The 14,152-nt window shown below is 46.8% G+C and overlaps 1 protein-coding gene across 1 annotated transcript in view; it reads right to left on the bottom strand.

Moving 5' to 3' along the window:
• Positions 1–14,152, bottom strand: part of Adam12 (ADAM metallopeptidase domain 12) — a 277,083-nt gene that overhangs the window by 25,795 nt on the left and 237,136 nt on the right. The window contains exons 13-14 of the mRNA XM_028772568.1: positions 11,918–12,007; positions 9,918–10,113 (exon numbers count right to left, since the gene is read on the bottom strand). Of these exons, the coding sequence (XP_028628401.1) occupies positions 9,918–10,113; positions 11,918–12,007 (286 nt within the window). The remainder of the gene's footprint in view (positions 1–9,917; positions 10,114–11,917; positions 12,008–14,152) is intronic.

The following is a 14,152-nucleotide window of genomic DNA, read 5'->3' as shown; positions in this document are numbered from 1 at the left end:
GGGGAAGGAATAGTCCACGTTTATCGGCACACAGTACTCAGCTGGCTCAGGAGTGGGTTGGTGCAAACCTGGAAGCATCTACAGCTGGCATTCGTTCCTGCCCCCACTCAGAGCTCAAAGCAAGCCCACTTGTTTTTCTGTGTTGTAAACTTAGATGTGTGACCCAAGGTATGTGCGGACTCTCAAGAGGTTAGGCCTGGCTGTGCAATCCAATCGGGTCAAGAGGAGGAAGGAGTTGGCTGGCTGCAGACAAGGGGAAGCCACTCTCTGTAGCAACATCCCACACAATTCCGGTGAGAGAAGGCAAGCTAGGCAGGCTCCAAGGAGTAGTAATGACTAATGTGCCTCTCTCTCTCTCTCTCTCTCTCTCTCTCTCTCTCTCTCTCTCTCTCTCTCTGTGTGTGTGTGTGTGTGTGTGTGTAGGGGATGAGATCAAGAGGAGGGGGAGGAGGCAGAAATCCTTTGTTTTCAGTTCTATAAAGCTCCAAGAGTAAGCACTGGCTTTAATGAATGGTCATTTCTGCAGACTGTTCTCACAGGCCACAGCTTTGCAATACCCAACAGTGACTGTGCATAGAAGGATGCCCTGGTGGTGGTGGTGGTGAGGACCACAGTAGCTAGAGGACCCAAGAAGTGGGCATTTTAACAAACACATCTTCTTGGCAGGGAAAGAGAACACATGATTGAGGGCTGCAGAGCCAAAGCTTTAGGGGGGCTTTTATATTTCAGTCACACGGTATTTGTTGGCAACAGGGAGGGAGGTAGGAGAATAGGGCAGATCAAACCATGCCTGGCCACATGGTCTTGGCCTGCCTTCCCTTCCACATCAGCATTTGGTTTGGACACTTCCTTTCATAGTACTTTCAATGACTAGGAGGCAACGTCCCAAAATCCAGACCTGCCCTGTAGTCCTTCTCTGCTCCCAACTCCAGGGAGTCTCTGTTGGCCTTCCAAGGTGACAATGCAATCTAGAGTTCAATCAGACTTGGTCCATGGCCAGGGCTCCTTTCCTCCTCTCTCTTCTCCTCTCTCTCCTCCTCCTCTTCCTCTTCCTCCTCCTCCATCACACGAATTGTTTCTTAACCTGTGCTGGACCCTTATCGGCTCCTAGCAGAAAAGGCCACCTCATTCAGCAGCAAAAAGCACACACAACTCACCATTGCCACCCTCTTTCCATGTGAGTGGGCCTGTGCCTGGTCTTGACCATTATACTAGCCACCCCATTCCAGACCTTCTGTTTCTTCTGTTTTGAGACGGAGACTCGCTATGTAGGTCTGGATGTCCTAGAACTCACTATGTAGACCAAGTTACTTTAGAACTCACAGAGATCCACCTGCCTCTGCCTCACAAGTGCTGAGATAAAAGGTGTGTGCCACCCCACCACACCTTTCTTTATGCCTCATAAGCATTTTAGACAGGCCTCCTGGAGCTCCTTGCTCAGGTACACCAGTCCAAGCCAGAACCAATGCTCTGTTGCAGAAAAAGACAAGCACTCGGTCTCTGCAGTGGCTTCCTTTTCTTCCACACACTTCATCTCCTTCACTTGGTTCTGTGTCCACTGACCCTTTCCTGATGAATTGCTGGACTGATTATGATGCCAGCTGCTCCTCGCTTCCTGCTTAGATACTGACCAGCTGGGCAACTTCCCCAGAGAGTCTGTGCATGCCCAGAGGGATTTCTCTCCAACTGTGAGATACTGCAGAGAGGCACTAGATAGTTTCAAATCTTTTTGTTGACTCTTCTTATCCCAGGAAAGAAAAAGAAAACAAAACTAAAAGATGAATTTGAGAGAGGGGCTAGAGAGATGGGTGAGCTGGTAAAGTGCTTTCCAGGACCCGAGTTCAGATCTCCAACATCCCTGTACAAAGCCAGGCACAGCAGTGTGCACCTGTAATCTCAGTGCCGAGGAGGTAGAGACAGGAGGATTTCTAGAGCTTGCTGGCAAGGCAGTCTAGCTGAGTTGGTGAACTCCAGGTTTAGGGGGAGTGTATCTTAGAAAAGAAAGATTGTGGATAACACTGGATATCTTGTGTATGTGCAAAAACCATGTCTATAAACATACAAACATGCTACCCACCCCTAAAATGACTTGTAAAGAGATGTCAGTTTTGGAGATAATGAGCTTCATGCAATTTGGTCAATAAAATGTTCTCTCCAGCACCTTAAACAACCCAGCATCCTGAGGTTAACCTTGAGTCTCTGCCAGGAAGTGATGAAGAACAGGAGAGTCTGTGTTACAGTTTGCAGTTGACGCATGCATAGCCAGGACATCTCTGTCCATGAGCACAGCAATGGCTTGTGATGAGGCAAAGGGAACTGCCACGTGGATGGGAGTGAGGCATGACTCCCTCTACCATTGTAAACTGGGAGACAGGATAGAGCTGCCTGACTGTGGCACAGGCCAGGTCTATACGACAACCCAGTATCCTTTCTGTGCTCCTCTCTGTGGAGAACATGAATGGGGTGTTTTACTTTCTCCATCCTTCAGCAGACAGGAACTGATTCCCATCAGTACCTGAAGCTGCTCTTTTAACTGGATGGTGGGGAGGTGGGACAGGAAGACAGGGAGGGAATGAGCAGAGGTCTGTGTGAAATGTTGGTCCTCCTCCAATTGCCTAGTATTTTCTACTGTAGAGTCTTTGGGCTGTGAGGAGATATCCCTCACAAGAACAGATATTTCAAGGCTAAAGGTTCAGTCTAATCAAACTTACAATGATGCACACAATTCAAACTTTGTCCAATTTTCATTCCTCATCTGGCTATCTCCAATTTTAGGCTGTAGGCTGATGCTATGCAGGGTTCTGGGCTACATTTTGGGGCCGATATGCTTCAAGCTAGAGATCATGGGGACTTCTTAACACTGCACCCCACCCCACCCCCAGTGTAGCTTACCAGCCATACCCTTCTATGGAATAACTTCCTCATATAGGAGAGCCAGTGCAGAGGATTTCCCCTGATTATTTGAAGCAAACTCTGCTTTATTAACCATGAGGTGCAGTGTAGAAGACATGAGATTGTTTGATGCTTGTGCCCAGTATTTTTATCACACTCCTGCTTCCAATATGTCTTTATTCTAGAAAGCCCATTTTACATGGACAGGTATAGCTGACTTTCCCATGCAATGCCAGAGGAATGGACATTAAGACTCCTTTCTGGCCAGAGAAGTCTATCTTAAGGTTATGTGACAGGGTCAATGCTGAGTATATGGTCTAAATCAATCAGTATGCTTTATGGATCTAGGGCTGTCGGGTCCCTCAGGACCTTCTTCCAGTTCTCCCTTCCCATGGAGGCGGGTCATGATCCTTTCTTCTTTTCCTCTTTTTGTCATGAATCTTACTTGTATTTTATCATACTTTTTTTTTTTTTTGGCCTACTGACTACAAATAGCATTGTAGTCATGAAAAAATGAGCATAAGGCCACTGGGGCAGCCTCCTGTCTCTAACACTCCCAGAGGCTGCCATTTGTGCTCTGGAAAGGAAGCACCTGGCATCTGTGGATGCATCTCCTCAGTGTTCTGTTCTGCATCTGTAGGGTTTCTCTTGTTCCTTGGCATCAAATGAAATGCCGCTGTGCCACCCTGTATAAGTCACACAAAGACTGAGGCTTTGCTCTTGGGAAAGAGAAATTGCTGTTCTCAGAGATGAAGTGCAAGTTCAAAAACTCAGAAGCAGGGGGATTGTAAATGGAATGTGACTTGAGGAAAGGCACAAAGAGGAAACTGAGTCACAGATGGCCTTCTTGGCTGACCCTCTCAATCTCTCACTAGTCCATCAGGACAATGACAAGCTAGTGTTCTGCGAGGCTATTGTATGTCAGCTGCCAGCTGGTGCTTATCTTTGAGGCAGAATGGTCTAGAATTTGTAAAGGCATTGAAAAGGTCTTGTCTGTCCACTGCAAAGGCAGACATGCCGGCCCAAAGTTGTTGTACTTGAAAGTTCTGGGCTGTGCATCTCCATGAAGGTGAGAGATTGTACATCTACCTCAAGGACAGAAAGGCAAAAGTTTTCTTATCGCTCCAGTGCTACAGCCATTAAAAGCCTTTGAGTTCTTAATAACAGAACACTCAGTGCTCGGCCACTAGCAGGAGGTAAACAGCCTCTGGGAGGGAGTCTTGACACTGCTCAGCATTTGAATCGCCAGCTTTGGCTTTGAGTGCTGAAGCTCACACTTGCAACTGAGTCTGGAAGTTCTGTGTCATGAGTCCTTTGTAAAGGAAATGAAGATGATGGTGTTGTGAATGAAGCCCCAGGTTTGCTCGTCCTGAGCCTCTCCTTAAGATCCATCATCTGCAAACATACTACTCTAGTTCAGGCCCCTTGGCTCCCCCTTCTCTCTGTCAACTCCTTGTCACTTAAATCCACAGACAAAGGCATTGGCATAAGCAGATGGCATCTGCCCTTCTGTTCTCTCCAAGTTGGCCTTTGCCTTTATCAGGAAATGAAGTTTAAATGAACAAATTCTATCATTTCCTCCTTACACAATGGAACAAGAGCCTCCCGATTCCCCGACAATATACCTCTTGGCAAAATATCTTTTCTCCCTGTAACTTTCTTTCTTCCTATATCTTTTCTTTCTGTAACTGTCAGTTACTGTAGGTGATCAGTACATACAAGGCCCCAGTAGATGTAAAGCAAATGAGCTCATTTAAACCAGCCTTGTAGATAAACACTGAATATTTACCAGCCCATAAAACCCACTTGACCAGCTGACATGGCATAAATCAAATGACAGTAGATTCTGGTAGATGATAATATTGATAATTACATGTTTGGGACCTCTCCAAGGAAGATCAGTTGGCACGTGGCAATTACATAATATACCTATGAGGTAAATTGACAAGTCATGTTCACCATCACTAGGCTAGAGAATCTGGCAAACAACACTGCTGAAAGTAAATCTGCAGCCGGAAGAGAAACCCCAGCTCTCTTTTAGCAGGAGTAAAGGCCATCCCACACCAAGAGTCTTCCCAAATATTAAGACCTAACTGAGGATAAGAAGCTCGATGCAGACATTTATGTCTGGGATAATCAACATCTGAAATCTTGAGATGCTGGACTAGGGAGACAGCTCAGTGGGTAAAGTGTTTGCAGTGCAAACATGAGAACTTGAGTTCAGATCTCTAGCACCCATGTAAAAAAATGGGCTTGGTGGAACACGTCTGTGACTCCAGCAATGGAAAGTAGAGACAGGAAGATCCGGAACTCACTGGCTGTTGGTCTAGCCAAAGCAGTGTTCAGTTTCATGAGAGACTGTTTCAGGAAATAAAGTAGAAAGTGGTTGAGGACGGTACTTGATGTTATCTTCTGTCCTCACCTTGTGTTCCGGTGTTCATGTGTGTCTGTGTGTACACACTCTCGCACACGCACACAGATGTAGGAAAAGAAAACTGTCCCGCTAGCAAGAAGATCTTCAACAATGTCAGCAACAATAATTAGATTAAAAAACAAGTAAATGAACAAACCCACAGAAGGTATTCTGAAAGTTCTTCACAGGGCCGCTTAGGAGCTGCAGGCACACGTTTTGAATTTTCTGTGGCTTTATTTTTAGGGAGTCCTGGAAGCAGAAGTATTCTATTGAGATCTAATGCTGGGCTGAGAAAATCCCATTTCAAAAGGGAATAGTTAGCTAAAAGGAGGGGCTTTATCTGGTCAGCTTTGGGTAGCCAGCTCTGAAGTATGAGTAATGGACATCCTAGAAGCAACCAGAGAATTTAGTGTGACTCAGCAACTTGGACAGGTCACTGGGTGTGAAGGGCATAGCTGTCCAAGCAACAACTCAAGGAGTTCTAGAATCCTGAGTGACCCCCCTTTCCCAGTGGCCTTCAATGGCTCCTATACAACATGGTCCAGATCTGGGCTCTTGCTGCCAAGTAGGAAGATGAGACACTGCAAATGTATCCTGGACAAAGGCTTCCTTCCTGAATCATGGAAAGTTATTTGAACCAACCAGTACAGCACTATAATGTCTCAGTCCAGCACATCTGGCTGGCCAGGGTCCCAGCCCAGGAAGTCACCTCTCTCCCTGGGACTATACCCACTCAGGGAAGGGCTTAGGAGTAGTGGTGGAGAGGATGGGACACTGAGGGACACTGAGCAAATCATGCTGGGACCATAGGAAGTATGTCCTCTGCACAAGCAGGCTCTTGACTCAACGCCTCCCACCCTGCAGGATGTCAGCAAATATTTAACAAACCAGAGAATAAATGACAGATGAGGATCTCTGCTGCTGTCCACGTCACAGCTCTGTACAGACAACTACCTGGACTCCCTGCCTTGGCCCTGCCACCCCTGGGTGTCTTCTACCCCATCCTGGATGCTGGAAACACTAGTAGCCTCTTCCAGATGGTTACTGTATGGCAGTTTTTCTCCGATTACCTCAACTTAGCTACTCTCCACCCCAATCCACGCTGTCTCTCCTGTCCCCACCACATCTTACCCATTGTCCTGTCCTCTCAGAGCCTTTTCTACAGGCCCCAAAGACTTGAGCATCTCTTGAGAGCCCACTTACATGGTATTGATTTGGTTTAGATCTACATGGTGCTGAGTACCAGGACTGGTCCTTCATGCATTCTGCTACATAGAAGAGTATAGGGTACATTGATGATGTTACGTGCATGGTGTGGTGTGGTCATTTGAATAGGAATGGCTCCCATAGACTCGTGTGTATGAATGCTTATTTCATAGGAGTGGCACTATTAGGAGGTAGGGCTTTGTTGGAGGAAGTATGTCACTGTTGGGGTGAGTTTTGAGGTCTCTTATGCTCAAGCTATGTGTAGTGTGACGCACAGTCTCCTTTAAATCAAGATGCAGAACTCTTGGTTCTGCACCTCCAGCACCATGTCTTCCTGCATGCTGTCATACTTCCCAACAAGATGATAATGGACTAAACCTCTTGAAACTGTAAGCCAGGACCAATGAAATGTTTTACTTCATAAGAGTTACAGTGGTCATGGTATCTCTTCGCAGCAATAAAACCCTAATTAAGACAGGTATATAAGATACTAGCTACAAAAAGAATCAGAAGTTTTTTGAAGGAGTATCAAGTAGTTGTTTAACACAAGTCTATCCTCCCCAGTCTGTACCATATCAGTGTGTTACCTTATATGACAAAAGGGACTGTGTAGACATGATTACATTAGATCTTGAGGTGGGGAGATGTAAAGATGGAGACTTGGGTGGGCCTAATATAGTCACATAAGTACTTGTAATGGAGACAGAAGGGGCAGAATCAGACGACAGAAGCAGAGGTCAGACAACATGGACAGACAGACAACTGCTGCATTGGAACTCCTTGAAGGAGGAGAGACCAAGAGTCAAGAGCACAGGCAACCTCTGAATGCTGGAAAAGTCGGCAAGACAACACTCTCTCTGAGAATCCTTGGATGTGCTATGCCATGCTAGCACTCAGATCTGAGGACTCTAATCTACAGAACTGTAAGCTGTGACTTGTCCTGTCCTGGGCCACTAAGGCTGTGGACACAGGGAATACACATAGTCTTTAATCAAAAATCCAGGCAGTCCCACTAATATGGGGGGAAAGGGCCATGTTGTACTGCAAGGGGAGGTAGGAATTCCAAGAAGCCATGGCCACAGCTGGAGGCCTTCCATGTCCCCTCTCTTCTGAGGATATTCTTTTATGATCTGTGTTGGGAAAGGTCTGGTGGGGGGTACATTAAAACTCAGGGAGTCACTGCCTGAGGTAGATTCCCAGACCTGGCCTATCTGATTTCCTCAGTGAACCACTCCTGGTGACTCCACTGCACCTGTGCCAAGACCTTTCCAGCCACCATTGAGAAGGTGGCTAGGAGAGAGAAGCTAAGTGTGGGTGGGGGGCTCCTTAGGGATGCACCCAAAAGTGGGCAGATTATAAAACTTGCCAGGTTTCAGCTCCAGCCACCATGATGTGGAACATCCAAGAAGGCTGATGCTCTTGCTTTTGAGAAGCTCACTTGTCAATCAGACTTGCTTCTGCAAATGTAGTGTGCACCCATCGCAGTCTCTGCCCATGCCCCTCCCTGCTCCCCGGCCCACCCCTTGCATATATGCATGTGATATCAGAGGTCAACATTGGCTGTCTTCCTCTGTCACTTCTTTCCCTTATTTTTGAGACAGGTTCTCTCATGTGTAGGGGCTTGGTGATGGGGTAGGCTGGCTAAGGAAACTCTAGGGATCCTCTGTCTCTATGTCCACAGGATAGGGACGATAGTCTTGTGATGCCATGTAAGCTTTTCCCATATATGTTTGTGTGTGAGTGTGTGTGTGTGTATGTGTATGAGTATATATGTGTAGGTATACATGTAAATATATATCAGGACTCAAGTCTGCTTGGTCAGCACTTTACTGGCTGAGCCATCTCCCAACCCCATTGTTCTCAATCTCTGTCTGTTTGTCTCTCCCTCCTTTTTAATTTCCGCTTGATAAATACCTGCCTTGGTCACCATGACAGCCAGAAGAGTTACATAGCACAGTGGCTTGGGGAACACTGTGCTGTTCCATCTGAGCTCATTCTGGTGCTGGGGCCAGGTCTCATAGCACAGCTGGGCACTGAAAAGCTCTGAGGACTGAGTGCATTGGCCAAGGACAGCTCCCATAAAGGGAGCTGCAGAACAGCCACTGGAACTTTGGATGAGAGCTTCCTGTCTGTAGAAGGGCTGGCAGTGGAGGTCCCTTAGAGATGACTGAGGCCTGCTGTAGTAGCCCCTGTCCTAAAGTGACCTTGCATGGCTAAAAGGTGTTCGAGATCCATTCAGAATCCTGTGGCCATTTGATACTGGTATAATGAGTGTCTTTCTAGTCCTTGTCACTGTAACAGTGGTACCTTGCTTTTGTCTTAATGATCTCATGGGTGTCAAGTAAGAGGGCCAGCCAGCACTAAGCCTCTAAAGAGGAAGCATGAAGGACAAGGAGTCTCAGGGCTCTTTGTTCTACATTTCCTGGTACATCCACTTATGGGAGCTACGATGTCCATCGTCTTCCTTCTTCTTCCTCAGAAAGCTCCAAGTGAGGGAGAATCTTTGCTGGGCATTGAGGACTCTCCAGGTCTGGGTGCTATACCCACATGGCAGTTAAAACCAGGCTTCTGTGTTTAGGCATCATTTTCTACCTTGATTGATTCCCCTATCCCTTTGGAAACCAGAACTTTGCAGAAAGTCTCTGGTTTTTCCAGGAGCTGGCTCAGCCCTAAGTCTGAGTCTGGCTGACCATAGTGGCCTTGCTGGCACCGGGGCCTCTGGCCAGGTCTGAGGTCATCTCCCAGCCTTAAATAAGGCCTCAGCCAAGTACAGTGGAAAGAAAGAACTGCAATACACTCAGAAAACATTCCCAGTGGGATTCCCAGCCAGGATCCTGAGAGCTGTAAATGGAGCAGATCCAGAATGGTTTCCAGGTAATGGGGCCCTCCCTAGAGTGATAAGATCTCCTAGTAATAATGTCCCTGCGGTAGTGAGGCTTCCGGAGTTGGGTGAGGACCCTGGATAGTGAGATTCCCCCAGGTAGTGAGGCCTGGGGGTCTGGGAGACTCTGCAGCAGTGAGACTCCAGTGTCTAGGCTGCCTTAAGAGACCCTGGAGCTAACTTCAGAGTGGAGCCCTGGAAGAGACATACATGAAGGGGTCCTCCCACCCCCGCTAAGCTTTAATCTATTATTATTATTATTTTTAGAACCTTAGTGAGACTTTGGATTAAGGCCTCATTTGCTCATGGGAGTTACACCTAGATGCTGGATCATAGTGACCAGGTGACTGAGCTTAAATCTTAGCCATGCTTCCTGTAGAAGCAGACCTCCTGTCTCAGAGTTTGAGCTTCTTTGCAGAACAGAATGGTCATACATGAATGGATTCCCCAAGGGGCAAAGACAGACTCATGTACATAAAGCATACTTCTCTAGTGTCCCTCACAGAACTGGGAGAGGCCACGTACCTGGTCCCCAGAGCGTGACGCACTGCTGCTCATGGGTCTGGCAGATGCCGTTGTAGCAGTAACCATCCACTCCCTGACACGGGTGCCCATCATGTAGGTACACATTGGCTGGGCAGTGAGGGGCAGTTCCTGTGCAGAATTCTGGGAGGTCACAGGAGTTGCTGGAGCCCCTGCATGCAGTTCCTGGAGGCTTCAGCTGAAATGACAAGGTGGCTTATAGCACATGTACCAAGTAGAAAGAAGCATCCATCGGTAGCTCTTCCAGGGCAGAGTGTAGCAGGTTACCTACTACAGTCACAACAAGCAGGTGGGGATTTCAAAGCCATCCCCTCTGATGATAGAGAGCTCTTTTTTAAAAATGGTTTTGCATGGTTTACATTTGTGTTATGAGGCTTTGTGAGCAACCAAGGATAGCTCATGTGGGAACAACAGGTAACACTAGGGTTCTCCAAGGAGTAGACAAGATGGCTCTTGTTGAACCTCATGTTGAAGAGGTGAACTTTCCTCAGGTTACCAACACCATCACATGCTTTATGTTGACACTTGTCCTTATCCTTAGGCATTTGCTAGGGAGGTCGCAAAAGCAGCAAGATCAGAATCCCAATAGCAGTGGTAAGCTGTTAACCCATTAAAGAACTGGGGCCCTGTCTTGACTTTGTGGGGAAATCTGGAGTGGTGGGGGCTGGCAAGGTGGGGGAGAATGAGGATCAGGAAGTGGCATCAGCAGTGGGAGTGGCCACTAGTGAGGTCTGTTAGCATCTCACCTTTTATTTATTTATTTATTTTTTTGGTTTTTCGAGACAGGGTTTCTTTGTGTAGTTCTGGCTATCCTGGAACTCACTCTGTAGACCAGGCTGGCCTTGAACTCAGAAATCCACCTGCCTCTGCCTCCCAAGTGCTGGGATTAAAGGCGTGCGCCACCACTGCCCGGCCGCATCTCATCTTTTGCGGTTGGAGAAATTAAGGTTCAGGGTGGCTTGTCTGAGCGACATAATCAAGGCCACTGAGTCCCCAGGTTTGCTTGGCCTGCATATTCCCAAGGGCTACAAGGTAGATTCACTTGCCAGCTCCTGGAAGGTCTGAAGCATGGAAGAGATTGTTTGAAAGCTACAAAAGTGGATGGTAGTGGGGCATCAGCACACATCCCTTCCTCCTTGTGATGTCTTGAGTGTAGGCTCAGCCGCTATTACCTTCCCTCATCCCCTTCCTGGCACTCTCCTGCACTATAACTGGGAACCTGGGGGTGCTAACTTCTTACAACAGTCTCCAGAACTAAGTGAACATTGGGAGAGGCCAAATGCATATCATTATAACACACTTCTAAATGATGTGCTTGGGTGGGGCGGGTAACAGGGAGTTTCCTGCAATCATTGTGCCAAAATCCGTTGCTTAAGTATCAAGGCATAAAAGTCTATCCCGGGAGCCACTAATGCTCAGGCCTCTTCCCTGTTAGACGTGCCTTCTGAATAAACAGGCTCAATGGTGAGAATGTCTATGCAAGAACAGTCACAGCAACAGAAACGGCAAGGCGGGAAACCGCCACTCTGGCACTCAGGGTGGCCTGCACTTTCTGTTGGTACAGACATCCTAGGAACCATCAGCCTAGAATCTCTGCTACCTGCCAGATGCCAGACGTTGGTGTTAGGCAGGTAAACCTGGCATGAGGCTGAATGACAGGGGAAGGGCCAGGTTCTCCTCCTGTTGTTCTCCTCAAGGAGCTAGGACCCTCATTAACATAAATGGCACATTAAGGTTGAGCTTGGGTTTCTCAGTCCTATTAGTTTTTAGCCCACAGACAATTTATCACAGAAAATTAGCAATTAAAATGTGCATTTTTACCAGATCAGATGATTAACAGAACAGCTAGATGCTGCTGACCAGTGAAAGGGCAGCTTCTCAGGATGAGATGAACTTGGGGAGCCAATCCACCCTACTGCTTTGCTTGCATCCTACCGGAGCCACCCAGACCAGTTGGCAACCTCAGGGTAAGCTGAACTCACCTGACAGTCTTCACAGCACTGCCCGTGCGCACACACAGCATCTGGCTTCAGAGTACAGGTGGTAGCATTACAGCAGCGATTGGTACATTCCTAAGGAGGGGGAATAGGATCCATCTGAAGGGCCATATGAAGTGGTGGCTCTCAGAATGCAAATGACAGCAAAGGAAAAGGCTGCCCAGATCCTGAGCTGAAAACCTATCCCAGAACTGTTTTCCTTGGCATAAGAGCAAAATGTCTGTTAAGTGTTTGTGAACCACCAGGACTGGTGTTACCAGGAGCACCAAGTACCCTTCTCAGGAAGAGGCCTGGGGAAGCTCGGAGCTCTTCAGAACAGCAGCACATTGGGGTTTCCAGGGGATTCTTCCTGCAGGGCGTGTTGTAATGAGCTGTGTCAGAATCATTGAAGGACTTGGAAATTGCTCATTTAAAAACACATGCGTAGATGTGACCTTCAAGAATGAACCCTTCTGATAGGGATGGGGTACAGCACTTGCCTGGAATATTTGTTTAAAAATGGGGGTGGTGGTCTGCTTTTGATTTGGAGTATGCAGATGAACTGAGGAAAAATTCTGGCTAGGTTCCTGTGGTCTAGCCAGGTGGGTGAGGATGAAGCAAGCCCTTGTTTAGCAGAGGTAGGTGTTTGGCCTAGGGCATTCTGGGAAGAGGACCGGATGTCAGAATGAGACTGAAGGATGTTGGGTCTAAGAGTTCTTATTTTATTTTCTTTTTACTCCTCTCTTCCTCCTTCTCCCCTCCTTCTGTTCCTTCTTTATCTCTCTTCATTTTTCTCTCTCCTTTCCTTTTTTCCTTTCTCTTACACTACTTATCAAACCCAAGGACTCATGGATGGAAGGCAAGCACGCTTTAAATTTGGCTGTATCATCAGCCTTCTTTCTTGTTTTTGGAACAAGGTCTTTTTATGTGGCCCTGGCTGGCATGGCACTGCCTTTGTAGAGAGGCTGGCCCCTAACCTGTGGTAGGCAACTCTACGGCTTCTGCATCCTTGGTGCCGGGATTATAGGCTTAGGCCACCATACCTGGTTTGCACATGCCTGTCTTAGGGTATCTAGATAGATAAAAAATGAGCCGTATCATGTTCTCTTAAACCAAGACAGGAAGAAGTTAACCTCCTTTAGTAGCTCCTGCACCATGGGAGCACATGGCTTTCTGGCAAAGAGAGATGTGGATCGGTACTCTCTGCCTGCTTTAGCAGAAGGCCTATAGCATTTTGTGTAGTGAATCTCTGAAGTCCATGAGCTTTAGAGCATCCTGATAGCTTGGAATCTGTGCCATTTAGGAGAAAATGTCACAGAATGCTCAGTGCTGCCCATGTCTTCAACCTTCTATGTTTGATGTGCTCTGAAGAACTTCTACTAACCGGGCAACATGAAGCTAACCACACCCATGTCTAATAGTATAATAGGTTAGTCCTCAAAACTATCTCTTGTGAATGAATTTATTAGTATCATAGATACAATTACTAAATTAGCCAGTGATTAGGACAATTTAAGGCATCCCTAGATACCTGACCGGCATCCCATGTGGAGCTCCATGAGCTGGTCTGTCAAGCAGTGTTTATGTTTGCTCCTACCATGCATACTGCCAAAGTTGTTAAATTTTAAATCTGTTTGAGGACTTTATAAACATCCGGGACATGTAATGTATACAATAAGATAAAACTGCCAACCAGAAGTCACTGCGGCAGCTTTCATGACAGTGAGGGGTTTTAGCTTATGGGGTTACAACTCTATACAAGTTTAGAAACTTTTTTTCCCTTAAGGATCTCATTAATTGCATCCTGGACCAGTGCCATGGAATGTGCAGGAGCCTTGTTCTGCTCGCTATGGTCTCAGTGACTTCCTTAACATTGTATTAGCTGAGTCAGAGATTTCCTTGCTTTACTGAGTTAAAACAGCCATCTGATATCTGTGGCTGAAATACTTGTAAAGCCTCCTCCTGTCTGCCTTCAAATCACTAGAAATGTAAGCAGCAGCTCTAAAGGAAATGTATCCAAGTGGAAAGACTTCAAAGGGGATCAATCACATGAAAGAAACAAGGAAGTTTAAAGTCCTCAATGGGACAGTGTGTGTTCTCAGCCTTGTTGGTTGGAAGGGTGAGTTATCAGGACATCCTTCATGGCTTCTATCAGAAGGTGGCAACAAATTTTAACTACCCCAATCTACTTTTTCTATATTACCATATTTCTCAGAAAGAGACAGATTCCTTTTTTACTAG

This window comes from Grammomys surdaster, unplaced genomic scaffold (genome assembly GCF_004785775.1).
Source record: "Grammomys surdaster isolate TR1022 unplaced genomic scaffold, NIH_TR_1.0 214, whole genome shotgun sequence".
Lineage (NCBI taxonomy): Eukaryota > Metazoa > Chordata > Mammalia > Rodentia > Muridae > Grammomys > Grammomys surdaster.
The sequence above is the reverse complement of the archived record's forward strand: the minus strand, read 5'-3'. Positions and strand labels throughout refer to the sequence as shown.